Raw genomic sequence first — 20,144 nt, 5'->3', positions numbered from 1 at the left:
AAGTTTGAAAAAAGTGAAAAAAAACCCTGCTACTTTATCCTGATATTTTTTATATTATTTTATTTTTAATTTTTTTTACACAAGTTTGTTTTACCACGTTGATATTGCTCTAGGAATCTGGAAATATGTTCATTTTATGGCTTTTTACTTGACTCGTGTCTCTAATGTTCATCACACAGGGATTTACATGTATTGATAGAAAAATATTTGAATATGATTTCACATTTTACTGTTAAAAAGAAGACAAAGAAAATTATTCTATCACGGGTGTCCAAACCTTTTCCAGCGAGGGCCACATAGTGAAAAATGAAAGGATGCAATTTTGCAACTTTGATATTTTATAAAAATGCTATTAAGTTATATATATTTCAAGAAAACAGATGCTTCGTGATATAGGTGAAAAGTCTATTGTTAGTATCAACCTCACTCTTGGCTCTTTTTTCCCCATTTTTGCTGTTATTGTATATTTCAAGGCAGACAGGGGTGTCGGTCCCCCTTTTCAAGAAGAGTGACCGGAAGGTGTGTTCTCACTATAGTGGGATCACACTCCTCAGCCTCCCTGGGAAAGGCTATTCCAGGGTGCTGGAAAGAATGTTACGACCGTTAGTCAAACCTCAGCTACAGGGGATGCAATGTGGTTTTTGTCCTGGTCGCGGAACACTGGACCAGCTCTACATCCTTGCAAGGGTACTGGAGGGAACATGGGAGTTTGCCCAACCGGTCTACATGTGCTTTGTGGACTTGAAAAAGGCATTCGACGGTGCCCCTCGCGGTGTCCTGTTGGGGGTGCTCCGAGAGTACAGGATTGGTGGCATGCTACTACGTGCCATTCGGTCCTTGTACAACCGGAGCAGGAGCCCGTTTCACATTGTAAGTCAAGCCTGTTTCCAGTGAACATTGGCCTCTGCCAAGGCTGCCCTTTGTCACCGATTCTGTTCATAAATTTTCTTGGACAGAATTTCTAGGCGCAGCCAAGGCATCAAGGGAGCCCAGTTCGAAGGCCTTAGGTCCCGTCTCTGCTATTTGCAGACGATGTGGTCCTGATGGCCTCATCGAGCTGTGACCTTCAGTGTTTACTGGGGCGGTTTGCAGCTGAGTGTAAAGCATCAGGAATGAGACTCAGCACCTCCAAATCCGAAGCCATGGTTCTCAGTTGGAAAAGGGTGGATTGCACCTTCTGGGTTGGGGTTAGGAATGAGGTCCTGCCCCAGGTGGAGGAGTTTGAGTATTTTCTCATAACATTACCAGTTTATTCTCGTAAAATTGTGAGTTTTAGAAGACGACTCTTTTCTCTTCATATTTTGACTTTATCCATTATTATTCATTTCTGCTGTCGCCCCCCCCCCAACCATTTCAACTTTTTTCTTGTAAATTTTCTTCTTAAATTTTTCTTCTTGTAATTATGACTTGAATTCTTGTGACATTTTTTCCACCACCTAATTTTCCAAAATGACAACTTTATTTGTTGTTTAGTTTGTTTCTCATAATGTTACACCTTTAAAAAAAAAACATATTTCTAATATTTCAACTTTCTGCTTCTAGAATATAAAGTCCTTGATCAAAAATCACTCCACACTCTTTACAGTTCCCTGGTAATTACCATATCTAGCTTATTGTGTGGAGATATGGGGTAACAACGATAAAAGTAATCTTAATTAGCTAAATGTACTGCAAAAACGATTAGTTAGGACAATCCATCCAAGAACATACAAATCCTGTATTTCTAAAATCACAAATATTAAAATTTGCTGATATGGTAAACTTTCAAACTGCAAAAATTATGCATAAAGCGAACAGCAACTGGCTACCCAAAAATGTCATGCAATACTTTTCAACAAGAGAGGAGAAATATGACCTCAGGGAAAAACTACAACACTCATTATTGTTCATTCTTGTGAGTTCATTGTCAATACTATTACAATACTATTACTATACTATTACTATTATACAATACTATTATTACAACTAAGTTCAGTTATGTCTATTTAAACTAATTATTATTGATTTATTATTATACAAATTATGTGATTATTATTTATTATGGCTGAGGAAAAACATTAACAATTATATTACTACACTGTTACATTTCCTTAACATTTTCCCGTGTCTTAACTGGTAAAGACCACATTGGAATACAGGAAGTGAATAAATGTATTACAATTGATGTGAAACGGATGAGGGGTAGGATTAAATAAGCTTTGCTTCTTCCTACTGCTTTTGGACATGTAGAACTGTGAATTGAACTATGTGATGTATTCCATTGTAACTTGTATGCATTTTCAAATAAAATTAAACCATTACCGTAGAATGACTTTACTTTCCCTCATAATGTTATGACATTATTCTTGTACAATTTCGACTTTTTCTCGGCAGATTACAACTCTTTTCTCTTAATATTTTGACTTTATTCCGGTACAAATACTGCTGATTTGTCCATTTTTGCTGTTGATAGTTTTATTTTGTTTTAGTTTATATATTTATATTTTTAGAATGTGCCGTGGACTACAAATGGCCCCCGGGCCACGCTTTGGACACCCCATATTACATCTTATATTTACAATGCCCATGTTCAGTCTTACATTCATCTTTTTCCCAAGCAACTCTGAATATGACAACATGACTGCAACCTTTGCCTGTCTTATCTTATGTGTATCATTTGGTCTACGATGCTGCAGCATGAGAGAGCTGAAGCGAAACCACACAATGCCAGACGTATTGATCTGGACTTGAAGTGACAGTCGTATTGATTGGAATTCCACAGATGAATAGTCAGGAGATTTCATCACATTTCAAGCCTCTAAAAGCTTTTCAGGTCCAAGCCAATAACAACACCTTTCGTTAAGCTGCACAACAAAGTAAGCTTTTCAGTCATAATAAAGACCCACAACAATAACTTCAAACCAAAAACAAACAAACTTTTGGCACAAATGCTGCACTCCGCAGTCCAAATTGGGATTTGGGAATTCCCTTGAATTAATTTATAATTAAAAGAACCTAAAAAAAATGACAGGAATCAACTTCACATGACACCTTTGTCATGTAAGTTAATGCAGTAAAAAATAAATTATATAAATAATATAACCATTATTTATAAATAATAATAATATATATTTATATAAAAATAAAAAAATAAAAATAAAGTGTGAATCAACTTCACATTCCGCTTTTATCGTCGAAGTTAATTAAGTTGTATAGTTTTAGTGTTTTTAAGAGTTACTTTTAACAGTGGTTCTCTTCTTGTTACAATTGCTTGACAGTTGAGGATGTTAACTTCTTTTTACACTTGCCAAACAATTTAGAATGCTTTCAAAAATGACGTAAATCACCTTCCCCTTTCGCCTTTGTCATGACAGACTTGTTTTATATATATATTTTGTTTTAATATTAACACCGTGACCATCTTGACCACTTTGAGTCTTGACCATCACAATGATTGTTCTGTCAGGTGTGTTTTTTTTTGTTGTTTTTTTTTGTTTATAAAAAAAGTTTATAAAAAAGTTTTGTTCTTTATTCATATTTATTATAAGCATTTATTTATTTATTTATTTATCTATTATTATTAGTATTACTATTATTATTAATGTATATGTATGTATATATATATATATTTTTTTTTCCCTTTGGGAGGGGTGTCTTACCGTTATCTATTATGTATTATCCTGACTATTACAGAAAACATGACATGGAATGCAGGAAGTGAACTACATGTACTGTACTAGATGTGGAATGTATGGGGGGGTAGGATTAAATAAGCTTTGCTTCTTTCTACTCCTTTTGGACATGTGAAACTATGAAAAAATGATTCATGAGATGTATTCCATTGTAACCTTCATGTTCAAATAAACTAAACCAAACAAACCTGCATGACGGTTTTTACACTTGTGTGACCATTAATCCTTCACATTATTATCATTATTATGATTTTGTATTGTTGCTTTTACATTTGACAGTGGTTACCTTCTTTTTACACTTGTATAACAGATCAGAATGCAAAAATGTTGACTTAAAACATTGCCTGTACACTTAATAAAGGTTTTATGATAGTGGTCGTTTGACTGTGGAAAAGATTATTTCTATTCCTTATTTCTATTCAAACAAATTGCATTTAGAGTGTCTACTAGACCACTTCTAGGACAACCCGAGGCCAAGACAATCATTTGGTGACCCAAGGAGTCCTACCTCAGCACATTTCTCAATGGTTCGGTTGGTGAGGAAGAAGCAGCCCGTAAACGCTCCATCTCTCATGGACTTTGGCCTGGTCTTATCTCTGTGGCCCTGTACATTCACCTTCATCAGTGACACTCATAAAGCATGCAGAAGGTCCACGTGGCACACAGTCCAGACCCTGTTTTGGTCACCCATGAACCCATGTGGTAAAACAACCCCCTTTCTTTGATTCATTCACATTTCTATTCCAGTTGGCGGAAACACGTGCTGTGCAAACATTCCATTTCCCTCCCGCTGTACCAGGAAACATCTGATCCAGTGTGGGAGGAGAAACTCACGCTCAGCACTTCATCAGTGTTCAAAGTAAAGTAACCACTTATGTTTAATAAAAAACATCCATTAATATCTGTGCATCTATTGAGGTTACACGTGAACTACTGGGGTGAAACAAATTATATTCATGGCTGCTGGGCCTGAAACTCAATGATGGAATGAGTGACATTGAGACTTTAAATATACCAACTGTTGACAACTTTGACGTATTTCACTAGTGTCTATTTTGCTCCTGTGAATGAATGAGGACTCACCATTTCACATTCCATGACAGTAGACAAGTGGGGAGGGCGGGGTCGTCGGTCACATTGTGCAGAGGAAACAACAAACACAAATGAAGTTAAAATAGCACTACATCAGATTGGACATGTTAGCGTAAAGGCGAAAACTGTGCTAAAGGGGCTTGATTTACTGCCCTGCACGTTTTATTTAAGCATATACTCTTTAAAAAAAACAAACAAACATGTATTATTTTCTTTACCTGACTCTTCAAACTGCTCCCCAGACCCCCCAGCTGTGTGAGCGGCCACCAGGAGGAGTGCGTCGAAGGGAAAAATGGCCAGACACCTGTAAAGTCAGCTGGGGGAACGACTCCTTAATCGTAACAGCGCCCCTCCTTGCTTGGGATCGGCCCCCTTGCTGCTCCAAAAAAGGCAATCCCACCCTGATCAGCCTCCCCAAATCAGCATAGTGCTCGGTGTCATCTAGTGGCGGTTTGTAGTAGCAAAGTGTGTGCGTGTGAAAACTGATGGCCACCAGAGGGCAGGGGAGTTACGCTACTGAATTAAATGTTTACATTGTGCGGGTTTCACAATACCGAACACATTGGAGACGTCACCGGGTACACATGAAAAAACAAAACTGTCCTTACCAAAATAAAGATGTGCAGTTTTGGAAATGAGGTATTCATTTAACAATATGTTTAGTATTGTGGTTGTGGTTTGCGGTGGTGTAAAATATAATCGTGAGTGCACACATAGTTGGATTACAAAAGTACATACAGGAACATAGTTGGAGTGCATGGCTGCATCACTGATCTGTATAATATATCTGGATAGCTCATACGTCGCACGCCGCCGTGCAAGCTGCTGAAGCCACAGAGACGCCATCTTACCACTCACATCTCGACTACATTCGCACAGCGTAGGCCTACATAGTGTACAAAGCAAATGAGGCTTGCAGAACATCTATATTTTAAATTAAAAAGCGGGGAGATTCTCCCATTCCTTCAAGTAACGCAACCTTCGTCCCTTAAAAACGATTTGATACGTTATTCTCTATCTTTTGGCTATATTAAATGTACTTTTTCCCCTTCCAATTCTCATTGCCTTTGGGACAAAATTCTACTCTGCACCCTGGTTCAGCACTCCCCTATAGCAATGCATAGTTTTACTCCTCTAGAAAGAGATTTTCATTTGAACTGCATATCCCATCCCTTTTTCCAATAAAATCCATGGTCATGATCCTTTACTTTTTTTTTTCTTACTTTCATACAATTCACTATGCTCTCGTCTGTACAAAATATGAATCATAAAAGAGAGTGACTTTGGACAAGTTTTAAAATCTTTTAACATTTTTCTGATTTTTTTTGTTTGTATTATGAAATAGAAATAACCTCTTTTCGGATATAGAAATATATTTGAACAAAAACCACAGGAATAATATGTGATAACCATAATGTGTAATAACCATAAACACATACACACACACACACACAGAAAAACACAACACTGAAACAAAACCATATGCTTTGGGTAAGACAATACGTTGTTAGCAATCTCAAACATACCGGTATGCATGTTCAGTAATATTATTTTCCAGAACATATCATATGAATGAATCCTTTTACGTCAGTCATTCAGGTGCAAAAAAAAAAAATAGTTGTTTATCCAAATGAAGGGTCATGCTGGGTCAGTTGTATGCAAACTGGCTTGCCTAACTGCACTGTATACAATGCCTGGTAGGCATCATGGAAACACTGAGATTCTCCCATTCCTTCAAGTAACGCAACCTTTGTCCCTTGAAGAAATACACTGCTCAAAAAAATTAGAGGAACACTTCAAAAACACATCAGATCCAAACCGGGGAGAAAATGATCTTGAATATCTTTCCTGATAATAAGTGGGGGATGTATTAGTAACAAAATGATGCCACATCATTTGATAGAAATGAAAATGATCACCCTATAGAGGGGGGAAATCAAAGACACCCCAAAAATGAAAGTGAAAAAATGATGCAGCACACTGGTCCATTTTGCTAAAATGTCATTGTAGCAACTCAAAATGATTCTCAGTAGTTTGTGTGGCCCCCTCGTGCTTGTACGCATGCCTGACAACATCGGGGCATGCTCCTAATGAGACTACGGATGGTGTCCTGGGGGATCTCCTCCCAGATCTGGACCAGGGCATCAATGAGCTCCTGGACAGTCTGGTGTTTTGTCCCAAAGGTGTTCTATTGGGTTTAGGTCAGGTGAACGTGGGGGCCAGTCAATGGTATCAATTCCTTCATCCTCCAGGAACTACCTGCATACACTAGCCACATGAGGTCGGGCATTGTCGTGGACCAGGAGGAACCCAGGTCCCACTGCACCAGCGTAGGTTCTGACAATGGGTCCAAGGATTTCATCCCGGTACGTAATAGCAATCAGGGTGCCATTATCTAACCTGTAGAGGTCTGTGCGTCCTTCCAGGGATATGCCTCCCCAGACCATCACTGACCCACGACCAAACCGGTCATGCTGAATGATGTTGCAGGCAGCATAACGTTCTCCACGGCATCTCCAGACCCTTTCACGTCTGTCGCATGTGCTCAGGTTGAACTTGCTCTCATCAGGGAAGAGCACAGGGCACCAGTGGCATAGTTGCCAATTCTGGTGGTCTATGGCAAATGCCAATCGAGCTCTACGGTGCTGGGCAGTGAGCACAGGGCCCATACAGGACGTCGGGCCCTCAGGCCACCCTCATGGAGCCTGTTTCTGATTGTTTGGTCAGAAACATTCACACCAGTGGCCTGCTGGAGGTCATTTTGTAGGGCTCTGGCAGTGCTCATCCTGTTCCTCCTTGCACAAAGGAGCAGATACCGATCCTGCTGAGGGTTGAAGGACCTTCTACGGCCCTGTCCAGCTCTCCTGGAGTAACTACCTGTCTCCTGGAATCTCCTCCATGCGTCCAGGTACCGCAGTGATGCCCTGGTCCAGATCTGGGAGGAGATCCCCCAGGACACCATCCGTAGTCTCATTAGGAGCATGCCCCGACGTTGTCAGGCATGCGTACAAGCACGTGGGGGCCACACAAACTACTGAGAATCATTTTGAGTTGCTACAATGACATTTTAGCAAAATGGACCAGTGTGCTGCATCATTTTTTCACTTTCATTTTTGGGGTGTCTTTGATTTCCCCCCTCTATAGGGTGATCATTTTCATTTCTATCAAATGATGTGGCATCATTTTGTTACTAATACATCACCCACTTATTATCAGGAAAGATATTCAAGATCATTTTCCCCCCGGTTTGGATCTGATGTGTTTTTGAAGTGTTCCTCTAATTTTTTTGAGCAGTCTACATACAACATGATATTACAAAAAAGTACGTAAATTTCCTCCTTAGCTATTATAGAGCTATATAAACGTATCAATTCTGGACATACATTTAATCAGAGGAATTTTACAAGATCGAAAATATCTGAGAGATCAACAATGCAAAACCCTTAAATTATCAATCATAAATCTACATTTCAATCATACTTACAGGTGAAATGTTCGTCCACAGCCTTTGAACAGGCGATTTGTGCAGTTAATAGCTGCACATGCAGGCATCTTAAGGCAAAATTTGTGTCCAATCCGAATTAATAAAAGAAGTTCACCATGAATGCAAAAGCTTGTCCGAGAAGTGTGTCTTGCGAGTGGCAATATGGCGGCCTTGTGGCTTCACAAGTCATCGCCAATGAGCTATCCAGATATATAATACAGATCAGTGGGCTGCATACATTGTTGGTGTGCATACATAATTGGAGTGCATGTATAGTTGGAGTGCATGAGTGGATATACAGTATAGTTGACGTTCATATACAGTTTTTGTGCATGAATGAATTCAGTTATTTGTGTATGAGTGCATAAATACAGTAAGTGGAGTGCATGAGTGCATATATAGGTGGAGTGTATATATAGTTAGAGTGTATGGGTAAATGCATTTGGCGTGTATGAGTGCATACCTAGTCGGAGTGCATACATAATTGGAGTGCATGAGTGTGCACATAGTTGGCGTGCATTGGTGAATATACTGCATAAGTGCCTACATAGTTGGGTTGTATATACTGTATAGTTTGAGTGCATGGATGCAGATATAGTTGGTGTGCATATACAGTTAAGAGTACATTAGTGAATACAGCTTTTTGGAGTGTATGAGTGCATACATAGTTGCAGTGCATGGGTGCAAATATAGATGGCGTGCATGAGTCCATATATAAGTGGAGTGCATGAGTGCATAGATCGTTGGAGTGCATATATAGTTGGTGTGCGTGAGTCAATGCAGTTATTTGGAGTACATGAGTGCAAACTGTACATAGTTGGAATGCATACATAGGTGGAGTTTATGAGTGCATACATAGTTGAAGCGCATTAGTACATACAGTACATAGTTATTAGGAGTGCATGAGTGCAAACCTAGTTGGAGTACTTGAGTGCATACGTAGTTGGGGTGCACGAGTGCATACATAATAGCTGGAGTGCATACGTACTGTAGGTGGAGTGCATAGATGGTCGTGTTTGCATTAGAGAGCCATGAAACACCTTTTGATCATCACTCTCAAATAAAGTTATAACAATATGGCACCCAAAATGGCCCACAATGGACATGTCATTGGGTACACATGAACAATTGAAACTGCCCTTACAAATATAAAAATACAACTTTGTTAGTACGTTTGTAGCAATCCAACAGTACCTCAGTGTTTCCAATATGCAGGTGTACCTAATGAAGTGTCCAGTGAGTGTATCCATCCATTTTCTATACCGCTTCTCCTCATTAGGGTCGAGGGAGTATCTGGAGCCTATCCCAGCCTATCCCTGCTGACTTCGGGCGACAGGCGGGGTACACCCTGGACTGGTCGCCAGCCAATCGCAGGGTACATATAGACAAACAACCATTCACTCTCGCACTCACTTGGAATGTGGGAGGAAACGGCAGTACCCGAAGAAAACCCACGCACGCACGGGGAGAACATGCAAACTCCACAAAGAAATGCCCAACGGAGATTTGAACCCGATCTCCTGACTGTGACTGTGTGGCCAACATGCTAACCACGAGACCACCGTGCGGCCCCCAGTAAGTGTATGTAATACAGTAATAGCTGACATTCATGTCAGTCAGTTGGTGTGCATGAGTGCATACATAAGCATTCATGTTTTCATTCCAGACCCGTGAAGAGCTTTCAAGGGTCCTTGTTAGCCCTGGAACCACTCTCCAATGTTATACAGTAGTTTACATCAAGTTAATAATAATGTATTAGCTTTTACATAGTACTTTTCAAGGTCTTGCCCAGGGACACAACAACAGTGACTGGGTGGAGGGAGCTCGGCTTGAACCGTCAACCTTCCAGTTTCTGGACGAGCTGCTCTACCTCCTGAGCCACTGCCGCCCGGTAGAATGCAATATGTATCTGCTCGAATAAACATTTTTTCCACCAAAAAAACTAAAGAACACCACTGCCGGCTAGCAAATGTTAGCAATAGTGGTTTAAAACAAACATTGTACAATTTTTTTTTCATAATTATAAATTAAATTAATAAAAAATTTCCATTAATTTACTTTTGGCATAAATAAGCAGCTAAACTTTGCCAAATAGCTATCATTAGGTGACAACAAATGTGCCAACAACTAATGGGCATGTGTGCGTGTGATAGGTCGAGATATAATGCTATTTGTACGTTGGACTGTTGGCAGCACTCTGGGCAGCTGGAGGACGCTGCATACGGTTCCTTTAATCTGTGTGATAAAAGGCAAAGTGCGTCACATGTTGCAGTTCAGGCAACAACATATCAAGTTTGCAGACTGAAAGACTCCAAGCGTCAATCTTCTTTTGTCATTGTTTAATTTTTTCCGTGATGCAAAAGAAACTATTAGGCGCAAACAATCTACGTCGCATTCGCTACACAAAAAGGAAGCCTACATCGTATCATGACCAATATGTGGGTTGGGCTGGGGAGGGGTCATATTTATTCAACTGTGATGTTTCGTATAAACAAGTGTGCACACAAGGGAATAAGGACCCTGTCCTCGTTCAAGGTCCCCACTAGGCTCCCTAAATCAAACCTGAGATTGATGTTAGGTGATGTCATGGCATGTTTATTCACATAGCGATGCAGTAGAGATGACTAGTTGAGCTTTTCTTTGATGCTACAAAGGCAGCCTTCCAGGCTTTTCTGCCAGTCTACAAGCTACGGTTGTTCCTGCCTCTACTGCCAGCCAAACCTTTTTACAAATCCTCTAAAAGTCTTTAGTATTGCTCTTGCTACATTGAAAAAATAGAAAAGTCACATCTGAATATTGGAGCTGTAGTTTCTATGCTTTGCCCTTGAGTGTTCATGGCTGTCCCCACCACCACCACCCCCACCACCCCCACCTCCATGCTCAGCCTGGCATCAACAAGACTTCTACTACATGCCAGTTTTTAGGGAGTCATCTGCAAAAATGTTTAGGATTCCACAGACTCATCGGAGGTCGTCAGTCCATCCTCTCGCTGAGCTTCGTCTGCTGCTGCTACGTCCCGCTCGGTATCTGCTAAAGAAGTATCCGGGGCTTCGAAGGATTCGCCCCCGAGGTCACTCAGTTTGATGTAGCCCTTGCTGTTGGAGCGCTCCAAGCGGGGGCAGCTGAAGCGCCGGCCCCTGTCGCCCTGATGACACACGCTCGCCGACAGGCTGCAGCGCCGGGCGGACCGGGGCTGATCAGTGAGCGAATTGAGGGACAGGCGCGACCCCATTGCCCTGGCAACCGGGGACGGAGCGAACAGTTGCGTCCACTGTGGCGGGTCCTGTAGTGGCCCCTGCTTGTCAACTTTGGGTATGTCTACATGTGACCGCTGAGGTGACGGTGGACTCGTGGTGGAGGGCTCCTTCACTTTGGTGTCTGTTTTGTCAATATGTCCACCACTGGTCTGTGCTTCTTTGCTAATATTTTCCCCCTCGATGACCACGCCTTCCTCTGAGCGCCCCTCTCCCGCCGCCCTTTCGGACGCCTCCACCTCGCAGTTGTTCAGTTTTATGACCGGGAGAGTGAAGGCGTTGACGGAGGAGGTGACAATAGAGGTGGTCTCCCACTGTCGAGGCTGCGGGGCTTCTTCGCCGCTGTTGCTGTAGTCCTTGTAGATGCTGTAGACCGTGTCCGTGAAAGTCTGTACATCTTTGGACCAGCTCCGTGTGCGGCTGGCCAGTGATGGACGTCTGAAGACCTCATCCCCACCAAGCTCACTGTGCAGATTCAGTCCAGTTGATGGCCAGGAGCTGCGAGTGTGCATTCCGCTCGGGGGGTGGGAGCCCAATGGACCCTCTGCGCTCTTGGACTGGGTGTAGTTCACCAAACCATTGAGCGGCGAGTACTCCTTAGAGCGAACGCTGTGAAGATCGATAACCGTGGAGTAGATATCCCTCAGGTTGATGATTTTGGTTTTCTTGTCTCGGTTCTCATGGAGAACTGCGTTGGCACAGATGAAAAGGAAAATCCCAATCCCCATCACCAGCGGTCCAAGGACTTTGAGGTTATCTGAGTATAGGTAGTTATCCAGGAAGTCACAGAGGAAGCCGCAGTGAGCGGAGGGGGTCAGGTCGCTGCTGTTTGAATGGCTATGGTTAAAAAGCTTGGTCTGGTTGGAAGGATCTCGGTCGGCGTTGGAGGAAACATTTGGACTTTGGGAGAAACTCATCTTGTTGTACACTCCAGTCCGGCGGCGCTCTTGGTACTGCTGCTGGTTCTGGCTGGGCCAGTAGCCAAGTATGGCCATGGAGATCCCCATGATGAGAACCACAACCCCCACGGCGGCCACCAAGCCAGCTGGCGAGCACAGATTGAGCTTGCCCTTCACCACAACCACGTCATTCTTCTTCTTCTTCTTGGATTTCCGCTTCTTCTTGTTTTCCGCACGGTTCTTGGAGCGCAGAGAATCCTGGCGCCGGTTCATGCGCAGCAAGCCGCCCGTGGCGATCATGGTGGCGTTCAAACAGCAGGCTTGTTACTCAACCTGCAAGGGGACACAAAAGTGTGGGGGGGGGAGCATTAGCTGCACATGGGAGAAGCAGATGGCTGCACTTGATGTAAATGTTCTACACATTCTACACACGGATTATATGCATAATCCTGATTTATCACAGCGGGTGGATTAGTCTGCCAACAGCAGTATATCAGATGCTCAGAGAGAAGAACGACTTTGTGATGCGGGGATGCAACATTGACCAGTTTCAGTTATATTTTATATTTAATACAGTATAAGTATAAGTATAATACAGACATATAAAATACTTCCAACACAAGGCGAGAGAAGCGAGACTGTGGTGTTAAACAGCACTGACACAGGCAACGTCCCGCCTCAGTTACAGCTCTGATGCTACCTCAGGTAGCTGAAAATTACCAGATTAACTTAATTCAAAAATCTGAAAAACCAGCTTGTCGTTTTTGTGTAAAGTGCCAACACTGCTGTTTTATGAAAACGATGACGTGACCGACCCAACGCCACCCCGTTGCCGTCGCGTGACCAGAAGTGAGCTATGACGCAAGCCAACAAAATATCTGAATATTTCAACTGACTCACCCCGGTTGACATTCTCCTGATATATTGTTGTCTTATATACACTGCTCAAAAAAATTAAAGGAACACTTCGAAAACACATCAAATCTAAACTGGGGGAAAAATGATCTCGAATATCTTTCCTGATAATAAGTGGGTGATGTATTAGTAACAAAATGATGCCACATAATTTGATAGAAATGAAAATGATCACCCTATAGAGGGGGGAAATCAAAGACACCCCAAAAATGAAAGTGAAAAAATGATGCAGCACACTGGTCCATTTTGCTAAAATGTCATTGTAGCAACTCAAAATGATTCTCAGTAGTTTGTGTGGCCCCCACGTGCTTGTATGCATGCCTGACAACGTCGGGGCATGCTCCTAATGAGACTACGGATGGTGTCCTGGGGGATCTCCTCCCAGATCTGGACCAGGGCATCACTGCGGTACCTGGACGCATGGAGGAGATTCCAGGAGACAGGTAGTTACTCCAGGAGAGCTGGACAGGGCCGTAGAAGGTCCTTCAACCCTCAGCAGGATTGTTATCTGCTCCTTTGTGCAAGGAGGAACAGGATGAGCACTGCCAGAGCCCGACAAAATGACCTCCAGCAGGTCACTGGTGTGAATGTTTCTGACCAAACAATCAGAAACAGGCTCCATGAGGGTGGCCTGAGGGCCCGACGTCCTGTAGTGGGCCCTGTGCTCACTGCCCAGCACCGTAGAGCTCGATTGGCATTTGCCATAGACCACCAGAATTGGCAACTACACCACTGGTGCCCTGTGCTCTTCCCTGATGAGAGCAAGTTCAACCTGAGCACATGCGACAGACGTGAAAGGGTCTGGAGATGCCGTGGAGAACGTTATGCTGCCTGCAACATCATTCAGCATGACCGGTTTGGTGTGGGTCAGTGATGGTCTGGGGAGGCATATCCCTGGAAGGATGTACAGACCTCTACAGGTTAGATAATGGCACCCTGACTGCTATTAGGTATCGGGATGAAATTCTTGGACCCATTGTCAGAACCTACGCTGGTGCAGTGGGACCTGGGTTCCTCCTGGTCCACGACAATGCCCGACCTCATGTGGCTAGTGTATGCAGGTACTGTAGTTCCTGGAAGATGAAGGAATTGATACCATTGACTGGCCCCCACGTTCACCTGACCTAAACCCAATAGAACACCTCTGGGACGTTATGTTTAGGTCCATCTGGCGCCGCCAGGTAGCCGCTGGTGGTGTTCTTATATTTTGTGGTTGAAAAACGTGTAGTTGCGAGCCAAAGAGGGACAGCCCCTTTAAGCAGTCTTCTGGTGGGCAGTTATTATTGAGCCCCACAAATTTTGCCTGGCAACAAGGGAATTAAAAACATGACTTGACAGGGAGCCTACATAATTTCCATTTGGTTGTTGTGATGTTATAAAAGCAGTGGTTCCTGCAAATGTGCCTCCAAATTCAGCTGCTCTTGTGAATTCTGTCTCGAGGGCACGGATACAGGAAAAACAAAGGAAACCTTTATAAAAGTTGTTTATAATGAATCCCATTATTGCAGACTATGTGTTGTCTGTAAGGACATTGCTGTTGGAGGAAAACTAAAAGCACATCAGGTGACGTGATATATAGCCTAGCTAAGTGGTTAAATATAAACACAAAGTGACGTGCAGGCTGGGATGCTTTTAAAACCTTAAATCATGCAGTGGGGGTTTAAAGTGAGAGTGGGAGGTGTAATTCTAAAATAAAGCCCACAGATTATTTTGGGGTTCAGTGGGCAGGTAAATAGCTACAGGTAGAAGATGCTAGCTAAACGCGGCAGTCGTATTAGTCATCAGCTAGGGCCTGCATTCACAAGCTATACGCGAACGTGAGGCGAGCTGGGAACAAGGAGGACGTGTCCACGTGTCAGCCGGGGAGGAGGTGATGTGTCCAGACAGGAGGCTGGCGGGTGTGTTCTCCCCCACCTCGCCGCTGCGACCCCCCACCACCACTTCCTCCGCCAACACGCCCTCCTGCTTTCAAAACAAATCAATTTCCGCGTGAGGCACCTCAATGTGACAGCACGCTAAAACTGGACACTTCATTAAGTACTCATGCAAATTCTAAGGAGACATTCTGCCTTACAATATTTGAATTCCATTGTATGGTCAAATTTACCAATAACGATAATTTCGTATCAAATTGGCACAAAAGTTATTCTTCCTCACTTTTGTTGCAGGCTGTGAGTGCATGGTTTTTCAATGTCTGGTCCACGTGCCACAGCTGGTCCCAAGAAACCCCAAGTTGTCAGCACTTGTGGACATGCTGAAGGAAGGTAGAAGTTACGTGGTTGTAGTGCGCCATTACAGAATACTTTAAATTAATCTTCGGTTGGAAGAGGAGGAGAACGAGGATACACCAACAATATGTTTTAACAAGGATACAAAAATGCTTCAGCGGCGTGGCGCCAGGACGAAGAGGCACGGTCAGATGAGTGAAATACTTGTGACTTGTCACTTAATCATTTCTTGTGTCCAACCCCGTAGGTTGAGCCTTTAAATTCAAACGAAGGTTTGAACTTAGAGTGTTTAAACAAGAGAGAAATGTGATCAAATGTTCATGCCTGTCTGAGAAAAGTGTATCAAGTGTATGGTGAGCGGTTTTACAGCCTTAAAACATATAACTGTAAAAAAATTAAGTTGGCTACTTCTCAGAGTTCACTTATTGCGGGCTATTTTGGGAACCTATCCCCCGCGATAAATGAGGAAACACTGCAAAATTTAAAAAGTGTGTAGCGAGCTTTACCTTACTTACTTACCTTTACTTTGCTACTGCTTTTGCCACTACTGTCATGGTAAGCATTTACATTTTAGGCATATTATCATACAAAAAGCCAAACAAACCACATTAAAAATAAAACATATTAATATTTCCTGTTTTTGATTGGATTGTGGTCTCTTGCACTACTTTTTTCCTAGGGGGTCCACTGCTGGGAGGAGTAATAAGGCCTATTGTTTATGTAACATGTTTTCATTTATTGCTAAAGTGGACCTTTTTCTGACAAACACTGATGTGTGACATACAGGTAGCTGTTTCTAATACAGTATACTGGTTCCCTTATTTTACATTTTAGGCACATAATCACATAAAAAAGCCAAAGACAACACAATAAACACAAAGAAATATAGACATCTTATCCTCAACTCTTGTTCTACTTTTGGATTTTCCAAGGAATTTGAAGTTAATGTTTTTGTACTCCACTGTTGGAGTAGCAATAAGGCCTATTATTTTGAATATTTACTATACATTTTGGCATGCTCTGTGTTTAGTTTGTGTGTCAGTTTGTTTAATTCATTAGTATGCCTCTGTTCCTGTTTCTTGCCTTTATTTTGTAGTGTTTCCTGTGTTGCCCGGTCCTGTGTGCTGCTTTTACTTTCCTGGTTACACACACCTGCCGCTAATTTAAGTTTCCCTTTATTTAGTGCGCCGGTGGCGTCAGTCGCTGTCGGAGCATTGTAAATGCTACTTTGTCTATGTTCGAGCTACTGTATCTTTGTTGGTGTCCTGCCGCTGCACAGCAGCATTTATCTATTAAATATACATTTTACCTGCAATCGGGTCTCATCTCTCGTGTGGTGTTCTATATGGACAGCTGTTTCTAACATACTGTATTGGTTAATTGATTTTTATTGATGTTGGAACAATATTATAGGCTGATATTAACATAAAAATTAGATATGCAAGTGATGACGCCATCAAATTTAGCTGTGCTCCACACAGCCGCAAGATTGCAAGCTCAGTATATCCATGCTGTGGAATTATTTCCAAGTTTCACCTTCGGATTGTAAAGATGTAATTTGCAATGAAAGTTCTGGTTATGCAAGGGGGGGAGTAAGCATTCCCTTAATGCTTCTAATCTAATATCACACTTCAGGAAGACTCACTCAGAGTCACACGCATCATTTATGTAGTAAAATAATAAGAAGCACCCAGCGGAGACCTGCTGAGTGAGCTCAGTTTATAAATCCACCTATTGTATTAGCCCTTATAAAGCATGTATTGCATTTTCTGAGAAACACTGTTTCTGGAGTTGTTTCTAACATCCTGGTTACATTTTTTAGCTACAAAAGAGAGTGAAAATATTAGAAACATCTGTCAGTAGTACTTGTACACCACTGCAAAGTACAAGCACAATAATAAACACAGTATTATTATCTTTGCATTAGCTACCTTATTATCTTTGCACAGGCTACATTTGTCATGATGTCACATGCAGGTGTACCTAATGCTATGGCCACTACTATATTATGTCAGCTTTTACTGTATTTCTATGCGTTTTTGCAAGAAAACAGAGGGCACCAGCATGTACTATGACACACATGCTTATTAGACAGTATGTATATATATTTGTGTGTGTGTGTGTTTGGGGAGGGATGAGGGGGGCTTGTGTGTGTGTGTGTGTGTGTGTGTGCAAGGGTATAATTACTGTATAAGGCTGATTAATGAGATCTGATTGTGTTGCTGATCATTTCCAGGTAAGACTTTATCGAAGCCTTTTGCTATAAAAAAAAGGATGATTTCTTGTGATGTTTGACTGCATAAGAGCAGTAGAGGTGTGAGCACAGGCGATATTGAGAAGAAGATCTCCCGCCAGTCAACATGTATATTGCAGTAAACTGACAGCGTGTGGGCGTGGATGTGGACTCTGTGGTGGGCTTATTTTGTGGGATGGGGTTAGAACAGCCATGCATGTGGGTGTCGATCGTTTTGTGTCTCCGTCTGCACGGAAGCTGGCATCCGCTTTCGTTCTGCTCCCTAAAAAGCGTCACTACAGCTGTACGGACGGATGAAGGTAATGGGTTTTACATTGTGTGTGTGTGTGTGTGTGTGGGGGGGGGGGGGGGGGGTGCTGCGGGGCGCATATTTTAGCACAATTGACACTGACATGGCAGCACGTCAGTTTACCTTCTGTTGTAAGCTCTTCTCGTGTATGTGTATGTGTATGTGTGTGTGTGCGCCTGAAAATGTCCAGAACCGACACATAGGTCCAAACATGTCAAACACGCGCACGTCCTGACGAAGAACACGCACACGCGCGTGCGCACACAATAAACGCAGCAGCTGCCACATGCATGGAACAGCCATAAAAAGTTCGGCTGCATCGAGTGGACGTTGGCTTTACAGCAGATGCATGACATATTCCAGCAATCATCGATCACAATCACGTCCATCTCATGGCAAAATGATGCATTTGGCGTCAGAACTCCGGTCCACAAACCGAACCGAACCCCCTCTGTTCTTAACATTTTTGTCCGATAAATCACGTTTGCACTGAGAGAAAACATGCTTACCTTGTCGGGAAATGAGCTATGAGGCGTCCAGAAAAGGCGTGTGCATGCCGATGTGCGCCACTTTCGCGCCAGAGCTGCAGAAGAAGAAGAGACAGTGCTCCTCTCCACAATGGACGGACCGAACCCAGCAAGACACGCAAAGCAAGGCAAGGCGAAGCAAAGCAAAGCAAGGCAGGGGAGGGCCAGCTGCTGCTCCCCCTTATTGGGCAACGAGAGAGAGAGAGAGAGAGGAAAAGGGCATTCATCATGCTTTTCTTGCATATTTTTATATATTTTTACGCACAACCCCTCCATAGTCACTTCTAATGACATCCAAAACAGTTGTTGCATCAACAATTCGGTCTTTGCATTGATAATAGCAGTCAGTTGTGTCAGTGCTATTGTAGTATGATGGTGTAATATTGCACTGCATCATAGATGGAGCTGTCTCCAACAATCTGCATCTTCTCATGTACCAAAAAAGGTATCTAATCTACCACTAAAATGATTATTTTGATGTATAATTGGGTTTTACATATATTATCTGGGAATATCATTGTTACTTAGCTATGAGAGGTGGTAGACGCCCACTGTGTATCACATAGGGCATTTTCCAATTGACTGTGACACCTTTCAGTGCCTTGCAAAAGTATTCGTATCAGGAGGATTTTGAACGGACAGAGAGACAGACATTTCCAGAGGAACCAGGAGCAGGGGGGTGGCTCCCTTTTCGGGACGGCCGAAAAAGCATCACACTGTAAAATAAATCTAAGACGGTGAATCTGAAACTGACAGATGCTTGGTCAGTTTTGTTTTGACAGTTGTTGCGTAAACTTGATGGAAATCAGTGCAAAAATAATGAGTTCCAAGAATAGTTTTTCCAACTAAGCACCTGCAAAACTTTTAAGTGTAAGTACCACAACTCCTTTTCATGTACATTTCTGAAGCTTAAATTGTATTTGTGTAATTTATAGAGTGACACAGATGCAGATTAATACATTTGGCACTTGTTTTACTATTCAAAAAGATAATTACGCCAGCTGCGCTGTAATTGCACATTGATACTGAATATTGTTTGGGCAAACTCCCAAGCACCCTCAGGGACCCTGCTGAGCATGTAGAGTTGGTCCACAGTTCCACGACCAGGACGAAAACCACACTGCTCCAAGTAGATTCAAGATCGTCCTCTCCAGAACTCCAGAACCAGAGGCACTGCCCCTGATGTCCATGCGATGCTGCATAGTTGTGTCAACCAAGACAAGCCCACAGCATCCAGGGCCTTAAGGAACTCTGGGAGGATCTCATCCACCTCCAGGGCCCTGCCATCGATGAGCTTTTTGACCACCTCGGCAACCTCAGCCCCAGAGATAGGAGAGCCCACCACAGACTCCCCAGGCACTGCTTCCTCATTGGAGGACGTGTCAGTGGGATTGAGGAGGTCTTCGAAGTACTCCTTCCACCATGCTTGAGTCAAGGTTAGCAGCACACCATCCCCACCATACACAGTGTTGATTGTGCACTGCTTCCCGCTTCTGAGATGGTGGATGGTGGTCAAGAATGTCTTTGAAGC

At 42.8% G+C, this 20,144-nt stretch overlaps 2 protein-coding genes across 2 annotated transcripts in view; both read right to left on the bottom strand.

The window, feature by feature from the left end:
- epb41l3b (erythrocyte membrane protein band 4.1-like 3b) overlaps positions 1–5,111 on the bottom strand; it is a 75,910-nt gene extending 70,799 nt beyond the window's left edge. The window contains exon 1 of the mRNA XM_054755988.1: positions 4,982–5,111. The gene's annotated coding sequence lies outside the window, so the exon portion shown is untranslated. The remainder of the gene's footprint in view (positions 1–4,981) is intronic.
- Positions 5,112–6,954: 1,843 nt separating this feature from the next.
- LOC129169519 (transmembrane protein 200A) lies at positions 6,955–18,762 on the bottom strand. Its single transcript, XM_054756025.1, has 2 exons — positions 18,596–18,762; positions 6,955–12,733 (listed from the first exon to the last, which is right to left on the bottom strand). Exon 2 carries the CDS (start codon positions 12,698–12,700, stop codon positions 11,192–11,194), a length of 1,509 nt encoding a protein of 502 aa, XP_054612000.1. The 5' UTR covers positions 12,701–12,733; positions 18,596–18,762; the 3' UTR covers positions 6,955–11,191.
- Between the last annotated feature and the right edge of the window lie 1,382 nt (positions 18,763–20,144).

Source organism: Dunckerocampus dactyliophorus, chromosome 2, assembly GCF_027744805.1.
Source record: "Dunckerocampus dactyliophorus isolate RoL2022-P2 chromosome 2, RoL_Ddac_1.1, whole genome shotgun sequence".
NCBI lineage: Eukaryota > Metazoa > Chordata > Actinopteri > Syngnathiformes > Syngnathidae > Dunckerocampus > Dunckerocampus dactyliophorus.
Note: the sequence above shows the minus strand (reverse complement) of the source record. Positions and strands in the feature narration are given on the sequence as shown.